This window comes from Setaria viridis, chromosome 5 (genome assembly GCF_005286985.2).
Source record: "Setaria viridis chromosome 5, Setaria_viridis_v4.0, whole genome shotgun sequence".
Taxonomy (NCBI): Eukaryota; Viridiplantae; Streptophyta; class Magnoliopsida; order Poales; family Poaceae; genus Setaria; species Setaria viridis.
Window position 1 is genome coordinate 41,606,211 of NC_048267.2, and position 19,075 is coordinate 41,625,285.

Sequence of the window (19,075 nt, forward strand, 5' to 3'; positions counted from 1 at the left end):
GATAGGATATATACCGTGATTTCATATTTTGCATTCTTTTTTGTGCAATGTCTATTGCAAAAACGTACTTATATCAACTATGAACACTTGTCGCGAGGAATTTAGGAGATATCTAATGTAACAGAATGATCCATGCCTAATCCGTGATCACCCGGGCGAACACATGATCGACGAAGCGGGGCTTGTTGCTATTACGGTTTGAAACTTTGAATCGCTTTGAGCTGGAGCAGAACATTGCCACCGTTAGTGACGAACGGAACTATATTTTTACTTCCCCTGTGGAGTACACTTTCAAGCTCTGAAAAAGACTATGATTTGACCGTGTGATGCTACAGATAATCAGGCTTAATAGATTTATCAGATTCGTCCCGTGAATTAGTCTTCATTTATATAATTAGTTTTATAATTAATCTATATTTAATACTCCGAATTTGACGCGACGTGATAGGACCCTTATCCTATCATGTCGATGCGAAGCTATTAGGGGGTGTTTGGATACACCGCATTAAAATTTAGCACATATCACATCGGATATTTGGATGCTAATTAGGAGTATTAAACATAGGCTAATTACAAAACTAATTGCACAGCTGGGGTCTAATTCGCGAGACGAATCTATTAAGCCTAATTAGTCCATAATTTGACAATGTGGTGCTACAGTAACCATTTGCTAACGACGGATTAATTAGGCTTAATAGATTCATCTCGCGAATTAGCACAGGGTTCTGCAATTAGTTTTATAATTAGCTCATGTTTAATTCTTCTAATTAGCATCCAACATGACATTTAACCCCTAGCCCGCACGATCTGACCGTCAATTTCTCGAAAGCGTCGACCACCGACACGTCAATCCTACGGTCCCTCGCTGCCTTCACTGCCAAGCAGCCGAACCCACTCACGTGAGCTCCTACGTCTCCCTCCCTCGCTAGTCCCACCGAAGCAGGCAGGCAACGCACCCGCAAGGCCGCAACTCCGCGGACCAGGACGCCAAGGTCCCAACCCCCAAACCTCCCGCGAGATCTCCCTCACCATCCACCAGTCCACCGCCGCCTCCTCAGATCCGCCTCGCCTCGCCGGCGCGCGCCCCACGCCGGCCGCCATGTCGCACAACCACGGCGACACGATCCCGCTCCACCCCTCGTCGGCGCAGTCCGACATGGACGAGATCGAGAGCCTAATCCACGCCGCGCCCTCCTCGGCCACGGTCCTCCCCGCGCGGCCGCCCTCCCCGCCGCGGGCCTCCATCCCGGTCTCCTCCTCCCCGGCTCCGGCGCCCGTCCCTTCCAAGCCCCCACTCCCCGCCGCCTCCATCCCGATCTCCGTCTCCCCCGTGCCGCCCGCCTCCGCCTCCGTTTCCGTCCCCATCGGCGCCGACGGCTTCGGGCCCCCGCCCAACACACTCACCGAGCCCGTGTGGGACACCGTCAAGCGAGATCTCGCTCGCATCGTCAGCAACCTCAAGCTCGTCGTCTTCCCAAACCCCTACCGCGAGGACCCCGGCAAGGCGCTCAGGGACTGGGACCTGTGGGGACCCTTCTTCTTCATCGTCTTCCTCGGCCTCACCCTCTCCTGGTCCGCCTCTGTTAAGAAGGTACACGCTTCCTCCCGTAGCCAGATCTGGTGTTCTCCTTCATATGGATCTGGTCGTTGCGATGATAGTGTGATCTGATAGGGCTCATGTTATACCTGTTTACACGATACATTATGCATTCCTCAAATATATCAGAAGGTAGCTTGTTAAACTAGACGCCACACGTGAAGTTTGCTTAGAGGTGGACATTGGAGTTTACCGTTTGCTAGGTTAATGTTGCCCTTGTATAATGTCATACGATGGGATGGAACAGTCACTCATACAACTATCAACTTCAGTTTGCCTTTTGTTGCTAAGGTTCAAAGCAATGGAGTGTGAATCATGTGCTCTATCCATGTGGGTTCTCATGTTTCCCCATTTTGTTTAAAGTCTTGCATTTTGACTCAATTAGGTTCTTGTCCTAAAAATCAGTGTTGTATGTCTGTACTGTTGAAGTGTTGATCAGATATCAACTATTCTGTTTGGACTTGAGTTTTGAGACTGCATTGTTTTGGTAGTTCTAAAATGGATGATGGCATTGTATCAGCATGATTGATTTCTCTGTACTCTTTAGTGGTGAATACTTACTGATAGTAAATTTGTTTGAGTCTGCATACCTAATGAAAAAGAGAAATTCCATCACAGCGTTTTAATCAAATTATGTCTGCATACCTAATGAACACGTACCTTGAAACGATAAATCTACTACAGTCAGTAATGAAGAGCAACAGTAAATTTTGAAAAGAGATGTTTCATGTGCAACAAGTGACTCTTTTTTTGTTAAGTAGGTATAAAATTGGAACTTTGATGATGTTAGTAGTGTTTTCCCCCTTGTTGCACTGGTCACCTGGACCATGTTCAGAAGAGTACTTTACTGTTATACTCGAGAAATGTTGGTGCATTGGCATGTAGCTGGACAGATATTTAGGTCGGTATTTACCATTTATTTTCTGAACAAAGTCAGTAGGTTTTACCCTGAATGGGGAAATATGCCAGAAATACTACTCATTACTTTCTTTGTGCCCGTGTTCACTGTTCAAATATAAGTCATGGAACCAAAGGCTGAGTTGATAACACATGGGCACATCATATGGATACAAACATGCAATCAGAATATGTCTACATATGTTGAGCCATTACAGATAGAAGCTGAACAAATTATTGATATTTAAAGATTTTGTTGTTTTGATTTCTCTGAAGTGGCATATTAGCGTTTGTATGATTTCCTTACAAGTCCTAATAGACACGCAATGTGTGTTTGTGTTTATCTGTTGCCTCCTATCAAATCTATAATTAGTTGACGGATGTAGTTTCTTTTGTTCAAAAATGTTGGTTGCTGTTTTCTTTGTCCTTGCAGTCTGAAGTATTTGCCGTGGCATTTGCTGTCCTGGCAGCTGGGGCTATAATTCTAACTTTAAATGTTCTGCTTCTGGTAAGACATCTCTTTTAGACTACTGCTGTGCTAGTCGGACTATCTGCAGTGAAAAATTTGCAGTAATTTTTTTTGAATGTGGGTTCAGGGTGGACACATCATCTTCTTCCAAAGCCTCAGTCTTCTTGGCTATTGCCTGTTTCCACTGGATGTCGGTGCTCTAGTCTGCATGCTGAAGGACAATGTCATACTTAAGATCGTCGTGGTGACAATCACATTGGCATGGAGCTCCTGGGCTGCCTATCCGTTCATGAGTGCTGCAGTCAACCCAAGGAGAAAGGCTCTGGCCCTATATCCCGTCTTCCTCATGTATATTTCAGTTGGTTTCCTCATAATTGCCATAGATTAATGGATGGGGATGGAGCCTTGTAGTAACATCTGAAGTGTCCAGATTTTCCTCATCGATGATTGAATCGCCAGAGTATACGAGTTTGAGTAGACAATGCTACTGCCCTCATGGAGTCTTTGCGAATTGTCACGTGGGGATTTTTTTGGTCTTTACATGAGCAGGAGGCATAAGGTTGTAAAATTACTCGAAATCTATATCTGTTGTAAAGAGCACATGAACTTTGGACCACTTAATTGGCTGTCAAGCTTTCTTATACTACCATATATGATCAAATTCGAATCTTTCATGATTCATCGGGTAACCTTTTGAAGCTACATTCTGTGTTTAAACTGACGCCTCCGGTTCGTTGGGCGTAGCTCCTCGCACAGTGACACATGGACACTTCCGTTCTTCCTGTTGCGTTGCTGCCTGCCCACCGCCGTTGGCCATGTTCTTGACGCAGGATTCTTGCCTGTGTCTACACGAAGAGGAGGGGCCTTAGGTAGGGCGCCTAGGGCCTGGACGACGGTTTCTTTGGCAGAGTGCTACCATCATGAGAGCAGATCTCTTTGATGAACAATAAAATACATGTCCTTGTGCCGTTTGTTGAGAGCGAGGAAGAGGCAACTGAGTGTCGGAGTTTGCAAGCACGCAAGCTTGAGAGATAGAGCATCAAGATTCCACAATCCAGAAGCGGAAACAGGTCTCTTCCCCATTAGTTCCTGATTAATTGTGGAACAAGTTCTTGAGAGGGTATAAATTAAAAAATCATAACACTAATGCGTACCCTATTTATGTCTTAATAACGTGTTTCACGTGCATGGCAGCTGGCTACTTATATATATCCTTTATTAAGACATCAGTACCCGCAATTGGAAAAAGTTCATAGAGATGGGTTCCTCTTTCTCTGAATAAAACAAATTGAAACGTTTGCTTTTGCATTGCTGGTAGCTGCCTAGCTCAGGACTAAGTTAACTTGGCAGCAAGCCTATAAATGGAGATCAAATGCAGAAAGAGCTTGCTACGCCACCGTAGCTTCGTACAAGTAGTGAAGCATTGCAGCCAAGTCCATGTATTAGGCATATACAGCTGATACATGGCTGCGAGCAAGGCTTCAGTTAACCAGCAGACCGCCGGCGACACAACAGCTGCACCGGCCGCCATTGCCGCCGTTGGCCGGCCTTTTGAGCCCTGCGTGTGGGGTGACTTCTTTGTCACCTACACTCCCTCCACCCTTGCAGGCATGCAAGCAGACATCTACATTCACATGTAGTTCTTCTTCATCAGTTCTTTGTTGATTATATAACATGTGAATGCATAAGCGCAGAGGTCGGAGGAATGGATGAGAGAGAGGGCGGATGAACTCAAGGGGGAAGTGCGCCAGATGTTTGGTGCTGACAGAGCCATGAGCGTGTCTGCCATGGTGAACCTGGTGGATGAACTCGAACGCCTTGGCGTAGACAACCATTTCCGCGAGGAGATCAGCGCGGCACTAAGCCGCATTCACAGTGAGGGGCTAGATGTTGGCATGTCCAATGACCTGCATATCGTTGCCCTCCGGTTTTGTCTGCTTAGGCAACATGGCTTCTGGGTACCTTCAGGTATCGATCAATCTATTTACCTAAAGCTAAGCTAAGAGAAAGCTAATCACTCACTAGCTTTTCATAGATGATAGATTACTTAACCTATTTTGTGAGATTTCCAACAGAAGAAACATTTCCATCCCTTTCAGAAAGAAATATACGATATGAGAAAAATTTGAATCCGTCTCAAGGTGGTTCTAATGAATACAATCATATATGGATGCAGATGTGTTTGATAAATTTAGAGATGAAACAGGCAGTTTCAGCAAGGATTTAAGAAATGACCCGAGGGGTCTGCTTAGCCTGTACAACGCAGCTCACATGGCAGTCCCCGGGTTGATGATGCTTCAGTTTCTCCATACTAGAGGGCCAAAATCCCATTAGTTGCTAAAAAACTAAGGTTGTGGTACAAAATCATAACTGTTAATTTTAATTTTGAAGTGATAGATGTCTTTCTCTGTATAGTATTCATAAAATTTCCTTAGGTCCATGTTTCTATGTATGATTAACTGAAATTTTCATATTCTTATACAACCTCTAAATGAAATAGCTTCCGTTATATCCTACTCTAGCTTTTTGTAACTTTTGGAGGAGGCCGCCACTAAATGGCTTAGCCCGCTATTTAAAACATTATGGGACCACTCTGGTATTTCAGGTTATTTGTGGTCCCAGAGTAGTCCCAAAGTGATATTTTACCATAGTACCCATGACCTATAATCTAGGTTATACAATATAGGTGGATTATAATCTCAAACAAACAAGGTCTAAAATAGTTGAAATGGAACTTTCAACATCGAATGATATTGATGCGCGTGAATGTATTCTCATGGAAATGTTCTTAATCGAATGATATTTTCTTATGAATAATAATAGCTACATGCATTTGCGTAGGCATGTTCGTAAAAATAAAGACAATTTAGTACATGGATTTGCTCGAGTACGTTCACCTGTGAATACTTGTGATGACATGCAGCTTGGGAAGAGCAAGAGGGACGTGGCCAGCTCGCTGGAGTGCTATATGAAGGAGCATGGCATGGCAGTGGAGGATGCAATGGCGGCACTTGCCGCGATGGTGGAGCAAGCGGGGAGGAGGATCAACCAGGCATGTATGGAGTTGGGCCGCGGATTACTACCCGCAGCTCAGCTAGTGGTGAACATGACAAGGATGCTGGAGGTCTACTACCTTCATGGCAGGGACGGCCTCACCTATGGCCGTGAGCTCAAGGAGCTCATCACCTTCCTCTTCCTCAAGCAAGTCCCTGTTTAAGCAGCTGCTTGTTTGCGTCAGTGCGACGTACTAATTCCTGTGATTATGCTTTTTGATATTCTGTTTAAGCTGTTTAAGCTGCTTGTTGCTTGCGTCCAGCCTCATCACCACTTAAAATGTTTGATATTCTGCTTTGATCTCGTTTACTGTCAGACCTTGTATGTTTATTATCTCTTGATCTCAACATCAGATTCCTTTCAAGCGTTAAGCACCGCGAAGGTCAGTAACACGCGTGACGGCGTGAGCCTGGGACTCCCAATCCCATTTGCAAGGAGATTGCAACTTGCAAGCACTCCCTCAAGTGATTCATGGTAATCAGGTTTATTCTTGCATCCAGTTGCTTAACAACCTCGTTTAACAAAAGACTACTCAAGAGAAGAAACATATTATGGAACTGAATCCAAACAGTGGGTACTCATATTTTCAACTAGATTAACACCTACTCGCTCCGTCCCTCCGTCCCGCAAAGAAAGAGTGTCCCTTTAATTTTATCCTAAATTAAACCATTTTATGTTTGACCAAGTTTATATACAAATGTATCAATACTTTTGATGTCTAACAAGTTTCATTAGATTCATTATGAAATATATTTTCATATCGTACCTATTTAGTATTATAAATATTGATACTCTTCATTTTTTTAACTTGATCAAACTTAAAATTTAAAATAGTTTAACTTAAGACAAATCTAAAAAGACACTCCTTGCGGGACGGAGGGAGTACAGATTTGTGGGTATGATAGTTCCCAGCCACGTTACTCAACAAAAGACAAATCAACAAAGTTTCTTGAAAGAAGAAACAGGCCGGTCGGAGCATCGTGTGCTCTCTTTGTAAAGTAAAGATGTTATACAGCATACTGTTACAAACGAATTTAATCAGGCAAGCTACTTATACAACTCTCGCGTGTAGACGTTAACATCTTGAACCAGTCACCAGTTAGTGCACAAAGAGTACCACAACAGAGTGATACAACAGTATCCCAGAGCATCAACACAATGCTTACCCTGCATTTGTAATGCCACGATGGCTCGGCAGAGTTGTTCCCCTATCCAAACATGCAACACATCACAGGGTAAACATACAGCCCAGGCACCCGAATCACAACCCACAGGTCAAGTTATCTGCTTGACGCGCAACCATCAGTTACATGCCAAACACACCAGCTGGGGCTAATAAGGTTGGAAATTTTTACCTTGCTGCATCTGTGACTTATTACATCACGCCATTCTATTAAGACGAATGCTCTGGCTTTTCCGTGGCATGGGCCCCATTGATGCAATCACCTGAGGCATGGTCATTCCTCCTGAAACAATTATTTCTGCAGGAACCAAGAGAACAAACAAAATTGGTTTATCAATCATAGCAAACAATATTGCAGTGGATTTCTAGTTTTTTTTAAATGCAAAAGTAACTCGAGAGGCTAAATAGGTATAGCATGTTCAAGAAAAATTGTGCAAGACGTAATAATATGAGGATAGGCATCATAAGAATTGAACCACCGTACCAATGCCTTCTCGAATGGATAAATTAGGTCTTATGATCTCCTCAGAGTTCACCAGAAATATGTCACCAATGTATAGATGATTTGTTGGCACATAAACGCTACACAGTTCTTCATCACCTTTGTCAGTCTGCAGTAAACACAACAGATACCATGAGAGCAAGTACAGCCGCAATACAAGGGAGCATGCGTGTATGACATAACAAAATCAAAAGCTAATAACATGCAGCAGCTCAGTTTCTTTATTACGCATCATAAGGTCACCACAAGTATAAATTTCACTTCAGCAAGCTTTTTGTATACATAGAAGACCAATTACCTGAAGAACCACAGTTGATGTTATGAATCCAAATGCATATTCACCAATTCGTGGATGACGAATTATTGCAACTTCCTTGAAAGCTGTCGTATTTTGATCTGTCAACAAAATAATTTCATGAGAAATCTTCTTGTGCAAAATACCGTAAGCTTGTAAAAACAGTCATATGCAATAGAAGCTGCTTTATCCAGCTGCCTTTTTTTAGGGTTTTATTTTGTTGGGGGTGCTATCTTTTTAACTTTACAAGCTTATCTGGAACTCAGACTGGCAACAACTTCATGTCACAAAGATTATTAAAGGCAGTCCATGAGAAGGCACAGAGTATGGCAAAACTTTCAGAATCTGAACATCTCGTGTAGAAGTATCTTACCTGGTGAAATTGCAGTACTGACTTGCTTTGACGCTGAATATATATGCCTTACAAATGGCATTTTCTTTATAAACCACTCTCCCACCCAGAAGATGGTTGAACCAACCCATGAAGAAACAAATATTCCAACCAGAAATATGAATACCAGAGAAGTCAAGAAACCAAGACCTGCAGATCCATCACGAAAATAAATCCATCATGACAAATATAACATGAATTTAGCAGCAACCAAGTTCTTCTGGACATCATAGCGAGAATAAATGAAGCTTAGAGGATCTTAAGTCAAATTGTATTTGATCAATTTAACAAAGAGCAAAAGTTTCAAGAATATTGTTAGCATCATAATGTGAGATCTACATACCACTGGAACATAGTGCAAACTAACTTGATTCACCAAACGGACTACATTTTTTGGGACTATGTGTGATCACTTTCATATGTGTCAACAGAATGTCCTGAAGGATATATAAGAGTTCCAACTATACGTATGACATGTCAATAGAATACCCTCAAGGATATATAAGAGATCCAATTACAGCCTTTCTTTAAGTTTACAATCACCATAAACAGCAATTTAGAAGTATGTAAAACAATTACCAAATATGTTGATTCCAAGTTTTGCATATAGGGGACTGAAAAACCCATCAACAAATTGAATAAACCACCATGTGATGAAGAACGTGATTGCAACAGGGAAAAGAACTACACTGCATACAGAAAACACAAGATATCATGCATAAGGACAAGGTAAACCATAGATTTGGCAACAAGTTTAACTCAGTTCCTGTGAAGGCCATACCATCCAGTCATAAATTTTCTTGACACCCAACTTTGAAGAACAGCACAGCATGCCTGCACAATGGTGAAACAAAGAATGATATGTGTTACCCGGAATGTGCATAACAAAGTTCTGTTTGCAAAATATTTAAATTAAAAGGGATATAAAAGGCATGAAGAGATCAAGTCCTGGAGATGGAGACGTCTGTCATGTGTATCATCAGACCCCAACTGGAAATGCGAATAGCAAGCCAGAAGGCCAAAAAAAAAAGCGAAAGAAAAGTTTGGCCTCCAGAGTTGAAGGACTGTATGTTTTCCCATTCATGCATGAAATGTTTCTTTCCGAGGGCAGGTATATAGTGTAAACACATCTTTGGATGCTGAGTTAGAACCTAAGAGTTGGTTGACCCCAGATACTTCCTTTCTTTCTAATAGCATTAACACAGCAATGCTAATACTCCCTCCGTTTCTGTTTATAAGGCGTGGTATAACATGACACGGTCTCCCAAATTAGACTTTGACCATTCATTTATCTTATATTATATTGTTTATGGTTATAAAATTATAATCATTGGAGAGTACATTTGATTACAAATCCAACCATGTCAAATTTATATTAAAAAATAAAAAAATATTGGCTAAATTATTGATCAAAGATTGTAAACTTTGAATCTTAATATGCGTGTACGCCTTATAAACAGAAACGGTGGGAGTATCAAATTGTTAAAAGTGTGCCATCCAGAGAACTGAGCAATTTTAAAAAACAGTGAGGATCCACGGAAAACATATTTCACTTCTTCAATATCCACATATCTCTAGACTTTGGTCATTGTAGATTTCAAACTGGACCATGTTATACCACCACATACTAAACAAAAGAACAAAACCATACACAAATTCATTGTATCTAAGAAGTTCCGGACTCACATGACAATATGATCAAGGTTACATCAACTTAAGCTCAACCACATATAAGAAACAAAGTACTATACAACCACATGAAGACAGCATATACAAACTTTATCGCACCTCCCAAATGTATCAATGTCCACCTAAACATGCAAAACAAATGTATTTGATAGGTGCATCAGAGTGTAGTTAGAAAACATCTAAATCCATCCCATATGAATCTCCATTTATTGAAAACATCCACTTCAAACTCGGCAGGTATAGGTAGTTCGATCAAACTAAACTAAATTCCTAAATCTAAACGGTCCACATAAAAAAAAACCCACGAATTCCTCAAAGAAGCTCCATCAAATTGGCCAACCACTTCATAGGCGCTCGAACAAGCATGATGCTAAGCCCATACAGATCCGACAAACGGGGAGCAGAAACCTATTCGTCGCACGACCCGCAAAGGCCCTAAAAGCGCAGCACAGGCGCGCTACTAGCGCAATGCTGCCGCGAATCACTAGGCGAAGGAAGGAGCGTAGGGGCTTAGATCCGAACCTTGCGCGTGGAGGTGGTGGGCGAGCTGGGCCGCGGCGGCGACTTGGCCGGGTCCTCGGGGTCGACGGCCTCCGCCGCCTGGCTGAGCGGGATCGACGTCGACTCCTTCTCCTCCGCCATGGCTCCGCCGGGGGGGCCTCCCCCTTCTAGAAGCTTCTCGCGGGGGGCCGGGTGGGATGAAGCAGATGCGAGGTGAGGCGTCGCTTCGGGCGGGCGGGCAGGGGCGGCTGCTTTTGGCTGGCGGCGAGTAGCAGCAAGCAAAGCGGTTGGTGGCGGAGTACGCAAGGGACGGGACGGGTCCCCGAGAGGGAGACGACGGAGTCGACGACGTCAACGCAACCCTGGCGTGGCGGAGTGACCAACCTGCCCCTGGACACCTATCACTGATGTATTGGCCCCACATGTCATCGTGCCTGCCCGTTCCGGAGCCGCCCTCCACGCGTCGGTCAGGTATCGGTTGGGCTGGCGGGGACCGCGCGTGACGCGGATGCCGCGTCGGAACGGTCTCGGGTGAAGATGACGACGAGTCGTGACGGCGTCAGCGGGGAAGGCGGGCCTTGCCGCTGCGCGTCCATGCGTTGGGGAAAGGGGGATCCGGTTTAGGTTTGGGTCATGCCGGGCTGGCCGTGAGCTGGCCCGAGTGGGACGGGCGGAACGCGCGCCGGCCGGCGGGCGGGTTCGTTCGAACCGAAACAGAGGTTGGTCGGCCCATACCAGTTCGGCGGTCGTTATTAGGGCTGGGGAAAACCTCGAGGCTCGTTAGCCCAACTCAGTTCGTTGATAGTTGCGGCTCTGCTCAACCTCTTAAACGAACCAGGGTAAACCTTATAGCCTAATTTCTTATATGACACTGAAAGTTTTTTCATCCACTGTATGACACCGGGCTTAACTTTTATACCTCATTTGACATTTCCGTCCATTGAATCTCACTTCCATCCAAGGTGCTGGTCAAATTATTTTTGAATGGATCAAAGTACCCTCAAGAATGTTGACCGCTCAATTGAATCCACGTCACATCCTTAAATCCACTCGGTCCTACCTCCCCAAACACCGATCCGGGCTGTGCTCTCAAACTGGATCATGTCCTCTTGAATTGGATCCCGTGTTAGCTGCGAGTCCTCCACCCGTGCTTGGAGAGCGCTGCGCTGACTGAAGAACCCCGTCAGGCCAAGGGGGGCAGCCTAAGGCGACGACGCATTGCTGCGAGGGTGCAGCGATGAGTGACTGCAGTAGCGCGGCAGCCTGTGCCCTGTGGTTTTGCGTCGGACAGTTGCGGGGGGCACAACGACGTACTGCGGGGATAGGCACAGGAGCATACGGCGACGGTGATGGGCTGCTGGCGAGGCCGCAACGAGCACTGCAGGTGTGGCTATGCGCCTGTGCCGAGCTGTTGCGACGGGCAAAGCGCTCGTGCGGCTCACCCTGGCTGCTACCTGCCGGTGCCACGCCTTGCTGCTAGTGCTACGATGTGCTGGCTCTAGATCCTCTAGAGTGCTATTGCTGATCCATGGAAGAACTATTTCCTAAGCATCGATTCTTTCCATGTTTCTATACAATTACGGGTTATTGAAGTTTGAGATGATTACTCTATTTTTGAAATTTATATTGCAATTTGAAATAGAATTTATATGTGCACTTGCATGTAATAAACGGAAACAAAAGGCAGCTCAGTGATCAAACATGCTAGTGTCAGGGGCAAAGTTGACTTTTCAACCGACAGTTAACATCGTTAGTAGGTAAAATGGACGGAAGTGTCAAAAGGGGCATAAAAGTTAAATCCGTTGTCATATAAGGAATGAATATAAGAAATTATGTTATTTTCTAGTGTCAAATAAGAAATTCTCTCTAATTTTAGCTTGTTTTTTAATGAGCTGCTCCTTGAGGTATTCCATTGACTCATTATGCTCAATAATTATAACAATACCAAACTTTTATTTTATTAATACAATGGTATTATTATTATTTGGCTAAAATAAACTTGTTAACTTTTAAGTTAAATATGGTACTAATAAAGTCTATTTTGAGTCCCCAAAGTCTATGCCATTCTAATTTATTGACTTGTATTAATTTATTTCCGTGAGCAATACTTTTACATATTATAAACATAATTAAATTATTATATATTAGTTAACAACTTATTTGATCTTAACATTAATGTTAAATATTACACATCTATTAAACTAGCTAGCTCGAACTTTGCTAAGGAACCAAGACAAATTAGATTTGTAGCTCGTTAACCTTAATGAGCCGAGCCGAGCTACCTCATTATCAAATGAGCTATATCGAGCCGAGCCTTTGACGAGCTGAGCTCGCTCGTCAGCCACCCCTAGTCGTTATCCATGCGCCCGACGGGTTGATCCGAAAGGATCCTGTGCGGGCCCACGGAGTCAGTTCGGCGGTTGTTCCATAGACCACGGCGGGTCGCGCAAGCGGGTTGGTTCCATAGCGCAGCCAGAATAGGGCGCTGTTCGGTTGCGGTCATCGAGCGGGAGAAATCAGATTCAATCTCAGAGACTCGCGCGTGGCAGATCACTTTGTCGAGATTCGTCGTCTCAAGTTCAATCTCCTTTTACTACTATGCTTTTTGTGGTGTGTGTATCTGTCTCTATCATGCTGTTCAATCTCCGTTCTACGCATGTCGTTATCGTGTAGGAGTAAGTACTGAGTAATTTCCCTCGAAAAAAAAAAGAGTACTGAGTAATTGACTCGTTGTCGTTGTCCAAAAATGAAGAGCACATGAACCAAAATTGTATCATTCTTATGAATGAAATTGGACCTTCGTGGGTTACCGAGTTCCCTTGGGCTATACATGCAAGGAAATATGGGCCAGATTAGAGGTTCTTTTATCATCTAACAGAAAAGGAGCATATGGGCTCATCTTTTTAGTAGTGCTATTTGCGGCCTGATGGCCCATAAAATATCACCGTTCAAATCATATGATTCCATTCAAGAATACCTGGAGTCATTAAACAATGCAGCGGTACTTGGGCGTGGTTTCTTAATTTGCGAATATATTTGGGCGTGATTACTTTGTGACCGTTCCGTCTCATTCACTTCGTGTAATTATTAATTTTGACGCTGATACGCAGTACTACGTGTAGAAAACAGAAGTCGACGCTGATACCCTGTTCAAATGTTTCATGTTACCGAAGGCCCAATATCGTGTGATGATGCATGCCAGCACATGACATTAAAATCTCCAGGAAAGCAAGTCTTCATCCTCCAGAAAAGCAATGTCTTCATCCTCCAGAAAATTTCGGTCACCAAACTCAGAAATCCAAATCCCCGAACGAAATGTAATCCAGCTAATTCGTAGGTCATCTCTGCTCTATTAACACGAGTATCCACGGAATCTCCAGTTCATTTCATTTCATCAAAAGGAGTTTTTTTTTCCAAAAAGGTTAGTACAATCAAACAAGAATCTGACAAATGCTAACAAACTAACAAACACGTTATGTCCCGGAAAGAACATGGAGAATTATGCATCGTTGGAGCTTCCATCTCTTGGTAAAGTACTTTGCAACCAAAATCAAAGGAAAACTATGAGCAGGATCACAGTATTACCCCGTCATCATCCAAAACTAATCAACAAACAAAGACCGCTTGGCTATCATCATACATGAAAGAAACGAAAAGCATCTTCCTCTTCTTGATTTTGGTTTCCTCTTTCCTTTTACACCCGTCTCCATCCCAGCCGTACTCACCTGATTATTCCAGAGAGAGAGAGAGAGAGAGAGAGAGAGAGAGAGAGAGAGAAGAAGAGGGTCTTCTCCTAGCTGCTTGCCTGCTTGTTGCTAGCCTGCTACTGAGTGTGAGGTGGCGTCGGGTACCCTGAGTTGGCCCAGTGGATCAGCGAGCTCGCCCAGTTCCAGTCCTCCGCCGCCGCCGCAGACGACTCGCTCTGTTGCGTGTCGTGCGGTGAGGAGTAGTAGTATCCGGGAGCAGAGGAAGTAGAGGACGGCACGGTGGCGACAGAAACAGAGGAGGGCGGGAACGAGTAGTACGAGCCCAAGAAGCCACTCGTGTTGCCGCCGCCGCCGCCGCCGCCGTAGGGGTTGCTCGGGGCACCTCCGCCACCACCGTAGGGATTACTCATGCCACCCCCGCCGCCGGCGTAGAACGGAAGGAGGGTGCCTTGGTTGCGGGCGGCCCCCTGCAGAAGCATCTGGTACCGCAGGTAGTCCGCGCCCTGGGCGGCGCCGGGGTGGTAGCCGGCCGGGGAGGTCGATGCCGCCCCCGCGCCGGCGATGGGCTCGGACGCCGGCGCCGCCGGCGCCGCCGGCGTCGTGGACGCTGGGTGGAGGCGCGCGTCCTCGGGGAAGTTGAGCTTGGCGCGGCTGCCGCGGAAGCGGAGCGCGGCCTCGTCGTAGGCGCGCGCCGCGGCCTCGGCGGTCTCGAACGTGCCGAGCCACACGCGCGCCGCCTTGTGCGGGTCCCGGATCTCCGCCGCCCACTTGCCCCACGGCCGCTGCCGCACCCCGCGGTACCGGCGGCGCGGCGTCTCGGGCCCCTCATGGCCGGACAGCGCCGCCGCCGCCGCGTGCGAGCGCGAGTGGTGCTCCTGCTCCATGGCCGCCGCGCTCGTCTGGGTGTCCGAGCCCTGCTCCGACCCTGCGCGATATATATACACGAGGGTGAGGTGGTGACGAGGTGGTGAGGTGTACTGGGCAGTAGGCACAGGGCAAAAGCAAAAGCGGGAGGGTGATCAAAGTGGACTAGCGCAATCGGCCTTGAACACTTGCCGAGTACATCTTTTGCATGTGCATGCGACGTCGCACTACATGAGAATATGGCGTTGCAAAGTTGCAACTGCGAGATCGATCGACCTCTGTCGCCGCCGACGTGCAAGGATATATTCTTGGAATGGAGTAGTAGTAGAAAGCAGTAGAAAAAGGCAGCACTTGAAAACGGCACAGAAAAGTTGCTGGTAGTAGTACGTGACACGGTGACAGCGCACAGTCCTGGCATTTCTACAGCTTTCGTTTGTTTCTTCAAGAAAGGAATTACGCCCTATGTAGTGTATCCTTGTTGGCACCATAACCAATTTTTTTTTGCATATATACATATATATATAGAAACAAAAAGGAGAAGAAGCGTGCGTGTATCTTAGCTTCGAAGTCTACGCGTTACGCAAGAAGGTCACGCGCACGTACAGTAGCGATACCAGCGCACGGCCAAGGGACCCGCATGGAAACGGCTGGCTGCCTGGCCGGGCTAGCTGTACGCCTCTCTATCCCTTGTAGCGTTGCGGATGGTGCAGTGAATTTGCAAAGGGGAAGGTGGTTGTCCATTCAGGGTGGTGAAAGGAACACCTGTGCGAGGGCGAGGAGTGGTGCCGTTGGTTCGTTTCATTCCTGATGTCAGAGAGGCGCTACGGATAGACCACAGAGACATGGCGGTGACTAGACGACTAGTGGATGCATGCCCTGCCCTACTCACTAGCGGTATGGTTCCGTCGAAGGTTTTGTTTGGTACGCTGGACATGTCACACGCACGTACGACGCGACGCTGCTGCCTGGCTGCACAAGCTGTGTAGCAGCTGCCTTCCGGCAGCAGCAGAGCACAGCCACTACCGAACGGCCTCATTGTATACGCTGTGAATGTGTCTCCCACACGACGCCTTCCTTTTGTTGCTTTTTTTATTTGGATATCAATTATAAGAACTAAATATGAACTAGTTATAAAACTAATTGCATAAACCGTGGCTAATTTGCGAGACAAATCTATTAAGCGCAATTAATCCAGGATTAGCAGTAGCATCCCATGGACAAATCATGGACTAATTAGGCTTAATAGATTTATCTCGCGAATTAACCTTCATTTATACAGTTGATTTTGTAATTAACTTATATTTAATTTCTAATTAGTATCTAAACATTCGACGTGACAGGAGTCTGTCTCCAAACTCCAATCGGAGCCTTAGTTCTAGCCTTTCTAGGTGGATTTAACAACACGGCTACGCATGGATGTTCCTGATTAGATAATTACATGCTCATTTCGCGGTGGGTGTGACTCTGATGATGAGAACAAAGGCATAGGATAGAAAGAGAGAGAGATATGATGCAATGAACAACAAAGGAGGCGACAAGTGAGTGGAAACGAATATGCTAAAACCGTTCATGATCATGGCTTTGTCTTTGTCTGCTTCTGTAAAGAGGATTCACAGAGAAGGCATATCATCTTCGATGCATGTAGCCATGTACTGATGTGCAGTAATGTGTAGTAGTTCTTTTGTCAGGAGGAGAAAGAAATGGCCTCTCGCACTCTGTGCAACCTTAGAATAGATCGCATATGCCTGCAACGTCTCGAGCAAAAACAAATAACATGGAAAAAAACAAGCATGCTAAACTTTGGGTGGTACTTGTAACAAAACAACAGTTCAAACTTCGAAAGCATGCAAAATTAAAGCTTGGCGGTAAGCAACGAGACAGCTGCAGAAGCGGGAGCTAGCGCGCACAAAAGCTTCTGGGAGGAAGCAAACGAGTTGGCCGGGTTGGTTAGTTAGTTACCTGCGAGCTCCGGCGATGGCGCGCCGTGGTAGCTCCCCACCTCGTGCGCGTAGCCGCCGTGCATTGCCTGCTGCTCCGGGGCGGCGCTCCCCCTCGGCGCGGTGCCGGCCCGCGCGGAAGACGACGCCGGCGCCTCGCCCCACGGGCCGGCGCCGCCCGCCACGACCTGGGTCAGCGCCGACACCATCGTTGACAGCTCCTGCGCCTGGTAGTACTCGGACATGACCGCCGCCCCGGGGCCGCCGGCCGCCATTGCCGCCATCCCCTCGTCGTCCTGCCCGCCGCCCGCTCTCTGCTTCGCCGGCCAGCCCCCGCCGCCGCCGTGCTGCGGTCCACGTTGGTCCGCCAGCTCGAAGCACATCAACGTCGTCGCCCGCGCATGCAAAACCGAACCAGCCTTCCCCTCCGGACCTCCCCAACCAACTACGCGAACAGGGCTGCAGGGTCGTCGCGACGTCGCGAGAGGGCAGCTGCGGCTATCAGATCGAAACCGTTCAACCCCCTCAGAATATTTCAGACCATGACGGATGACCCGTGGACATATATAGCAGCGGCGGCGTGCGAGCTAGTATGCTTACCGAGTTCATTTATTCTTTTTTTCTCTTATTAAAAACAAAAAAATAAAAAAGAAGAAAGGCCCGTGCAAGCAACGTGACAGAATAGCCGTCTTGAAAAGTTCGGTTCAAACTGGGCGATGCAAAGCTGCAAACCAGAGGAGCTTCTGGCACCGTTTACTTTTCACTTCCAGAAATTTTTACGGCTCCACACCCGCCCCTGTTAATTACTACGTACCAAGTCGGCAGTACTGGATTACAAGTGGATAAGAGATGAAGAGGGCAGATGAGTTTTCGTGCTCGTGTTTGTGGTCGTGCTTAATTAGATTAGCTCATTAGCATCAGGTTTGCTCGCCAAAAAAGAAGATTATCATTAGATTAGCGCGTGAGTGCATGTGGATTATTACGCTGTGCCGACATGCCATGGAGGCCTCTGCCCTCTTGTGCTGGAGGGGGGAAGAGCGATCCGAATGGCTGGGACGGCTTGGCCATCTCTCTGTTCTGTGGTGCGTGGTTCACGCCCGCTGAGGTTGACGGGGTCAGCTTGGATCCTCTTGGTGGTGGCTGATGCGACATACTCCTACGTAGCGTAGCATAGGTTCTAGCGCTGCCGAGGTTAACCTTTCGCTTCGCCAACGAGGCCAAGAAAAAAATAGATCGCCCCCGCGTGGTCCGAAGGGCGACACTAGCGACACTGCAATCCCGCCGCCGGCCCTCCGCCTCCACCGCCGTTGGTCCCCCTACGACATGGATAGTTTGGCGACATCGAGGCGGGGATGATGTTGTCGTCATGGAATAATTTTCTCCAGTCCCTTCTCCATTTTGTCGTGGTTAGATCCAACCACGATGAAAGTCTTGTGCGAATAATTCTGCCCCTTGAGCTGATGTTGATCAGTCTTGGGTTAGGTAGATTATGATCAGTCTCTCTTCTTCATCGGTGGTGGCGGAAAGAGGAAGAAGAAAGATACAAGAAGGAAGAAGAAGATTTTGCTCGATCCAACCTACACGGATGTTGGTCGCCGTTCTTTGAGCGCTTCTTCTCAGTCTGCTTGCTGAGCGTATGCATGTGCGGCCTTCTATATGAATCTTTTTGTAAGTTTGAGATTGAGATTTGGAACTACATGACGCATGAGTACAATGAACATGAAGATCAATACTTGTGTGTGACATGATGTTGTCCTCAGCTTTGATTTAATACAATTCTTCCTTTGATTAAAAAAAAAGTGCTAGCGCTGCCGGCGGCCCTCTTGATCTAGTTTGGCTTCCTCTTCCGTTCTCTTCTTCCGATTCTTTTTTTTTTGAATTCATACTTTTCCAAAGCTTTAATTATTTGATCGTTTCTTGGGATAATTTTCCAGGGTATATAGGTATAGTGGCACGTAATGGCTCCTGCAACTTTTTCTTCAGGTTACG

At 46.2% G+C, this 19,075-nt stretch overlaps 4 protein-coding genes across 6 annotated transcripts; 2 read left to right on the plus strand and 2 right to left on the minus strand.

Moving 5' to 3' along the window:
* Positions 1-919: 919 nt before the first annotated feature.
* Positions 920-3,644, plus strand: LOC117856042 (protein YIP4b). Its single transcript, XM_034738457.2, has 3 exons — positions 920-1,591; positions 2,928-3,002; positions 3,091-3,644. The coding sequence occupies exons 1-3, from the start codon at positions 1,100-1,102 to the stop codon at positions 3,349-3,351; spliced, it is 828 nt and encodes a 275-aa protein (XP_034594348.1). The 5' UTR covers positions 920-1,099; the 3' UTR covers positions 3,352-3,644.
* A 137-nt stretch (positions 3,645-3,781) lies between these two features.
* LOC117856044 (inactive beta selinene synthase) lies at positions 3,782-6,332 on the plus strand. The gene is made up of 4 exons (XM_072294034.1): positions 3,782-4,571; positions 4,653-4,931; positions 5,140-5,281; positions 5,763-6,332. The coding sequence occupies exons 1-4, from the start codon at positions 4,427-4,429 to the stop codon at positions 6,178-6,180; spliced, it is 984 nt and encodes a 327-aa protein (XP_072150135.1). The 5' UTR covers positions 3,782-4,426; the 3' UTR covers positions 6,181-6,332.
* A 602-nt stretch (positions 6,333-6,934) lies between these two features.
* On the minus strand, positions 6,935-10,828 carry LOC117856043 (protein LIKE COV 2). Of its 3 annotated transcripts, none has more exons than XM_034738461.2 (8): positions 10,600-10,828; positions 9,170-9,222; positions 8,968-9,077; positions 8,371-8,538; positions 8,001-8,098; positions 7,685-7,811; positions 7,373-7,498; positions 6,935-7,225 (listed from the first exon to the last, which is right to left on the minus strand). In XM_034738461.2, exons 1-7 carry the CDS (start codon positions 10,717-10,719, stop codon positions 7,398-7,400), a joined length of 777 nt encoding a protein of 258 aa, XP_034594352.1. In that variant the 5' UTR covers positions 10,720-10,828; the 3' UTR covers positions 6,935-7,225; positions 7,373-7,397. The 3 variants fall into 3 exon arrangements, with proteins under 3 accessions (XP_034594352.1, XP_034594351.1, XP_034594350.1); XM_034738460.2 differs by having other exon boundaries at positions 6,935-7,301; XM_034738459.2 differs by having other exon boundaries at positions 6,935-7,498.
* A 3,249-nt stretch (positions 10,829-14,077) lies between these two features.
* Positions 14,078-17,617, minus strand: LOC117854941 (uncharacterized). The gene is made up of 2 exons (XM_034737202.2): positions 17,109-17,617; positions 14,078-15,210 (listed from the first exon to the last, which is right to left on the minus strand). Exons 1-2 carry the CDS (start codon positions 17,467-17,469, stop codon positions 14,402-14,404), a joined length of 1,170 nt encoding a protein of 389 aa, XP_034593093.1. The 5' UTR covers positions 17,470-17,617; the 3' UTR covers positions 14,078-14,401.
* Positions 17,618-19,075: the final 1,458 nt, after the last annotated feature.

What these genes read in the sequence shown, in the direction of transcription:
- LOC117856043 (XM_034738461.2), bottom strand. Translation starts at nt 10,719, where the DNA reads ATGGCGGAGGAGAAGGAGTCGACGTCGATCCCGCTCAGCCAGGCGGCG. An exon ending in AGAAAATTTATGACTGGATG is followed by an intron (nt 9,078 to 9,169) that starts GTATGGCCTTCA and finishes TTCTGTATGCAG; the next exon opens with TGTAGTTCTTTTCCCTGTTG. An exon ending in CATCAACTGTGGTTCTTCAG is followed by an intron (nt 7,812 to 8,000) that starts GTAATTGGTCTT and finishes TGTTTACTGCAG; the next exon opens with ACTGACAAAGGTGATGAAGA.
- LOC117856044 (XM_072294034.1), top strand. Translation starts at nt 4,427, where the DNA reads ATGGCTGCGAGCAAGGCTTCAGTTAACCAGCAGACCGCCGGCGACACA. An exon ending in CACTCCCTCCACCCTTGCAG is followed by an intron (nt 4,572 to 4,652) that starts GCATGCAAGCAG and finishes TGAATGCATAAG; the next exon opens with CGCAGAGGTCGGAGGAATGG. An exon ending in CAGTTTCTCCATACTAGAGG is followed by an intron (nt 5,282 to 5,762) that starts GCCAAAATCCCA and finishes CTTAATCGAATG; the next exon opens with ATATTTTCTTATGAATAATA.
- LOC117856042 (XM_034738457.2), top strand. Translation starts at nt 1,100, where the DNA reads ATGTCGCACAACCACGGCGACACGATCCCGCTCCACCCCTCGTCGGCG. An exon ending in GGTCCGCCTCTGTTAAGAAG is followed by an intron (nt 1,592 to 2,927) that starts GTACACGCTTCC and finishes TTGTCCTTGCAG; the next exon opens with TCTGAAGTATTTGCCGTGGC. An exon ending in CTTTAAATGTTCTGCTTCTG is followed by an intron (nt 3,003 to 3,090) that starts GTAAGACATCTC and finishes ATGTGGGTTCAG; the next exon opens with GGTGGACACATCATCTTCTT.
- LOC117854941 (XM_034737202.2), bottom strand. Translation starts at nt 17,469, where the DNA reads ATGTGCTTCGAGCTGGCGGACCAACGTGGACCGCAGCACGGCGGCGGC. An exon ending in GCCATCGCCGGAGCTCGCAG is followed by an intron (nt 15,211 to 17,108) that starts GTAACTAACTAA and finishes TATATCGCGCAG; the next exon opens with GGTCGGAGCAGGGCTCGGAC.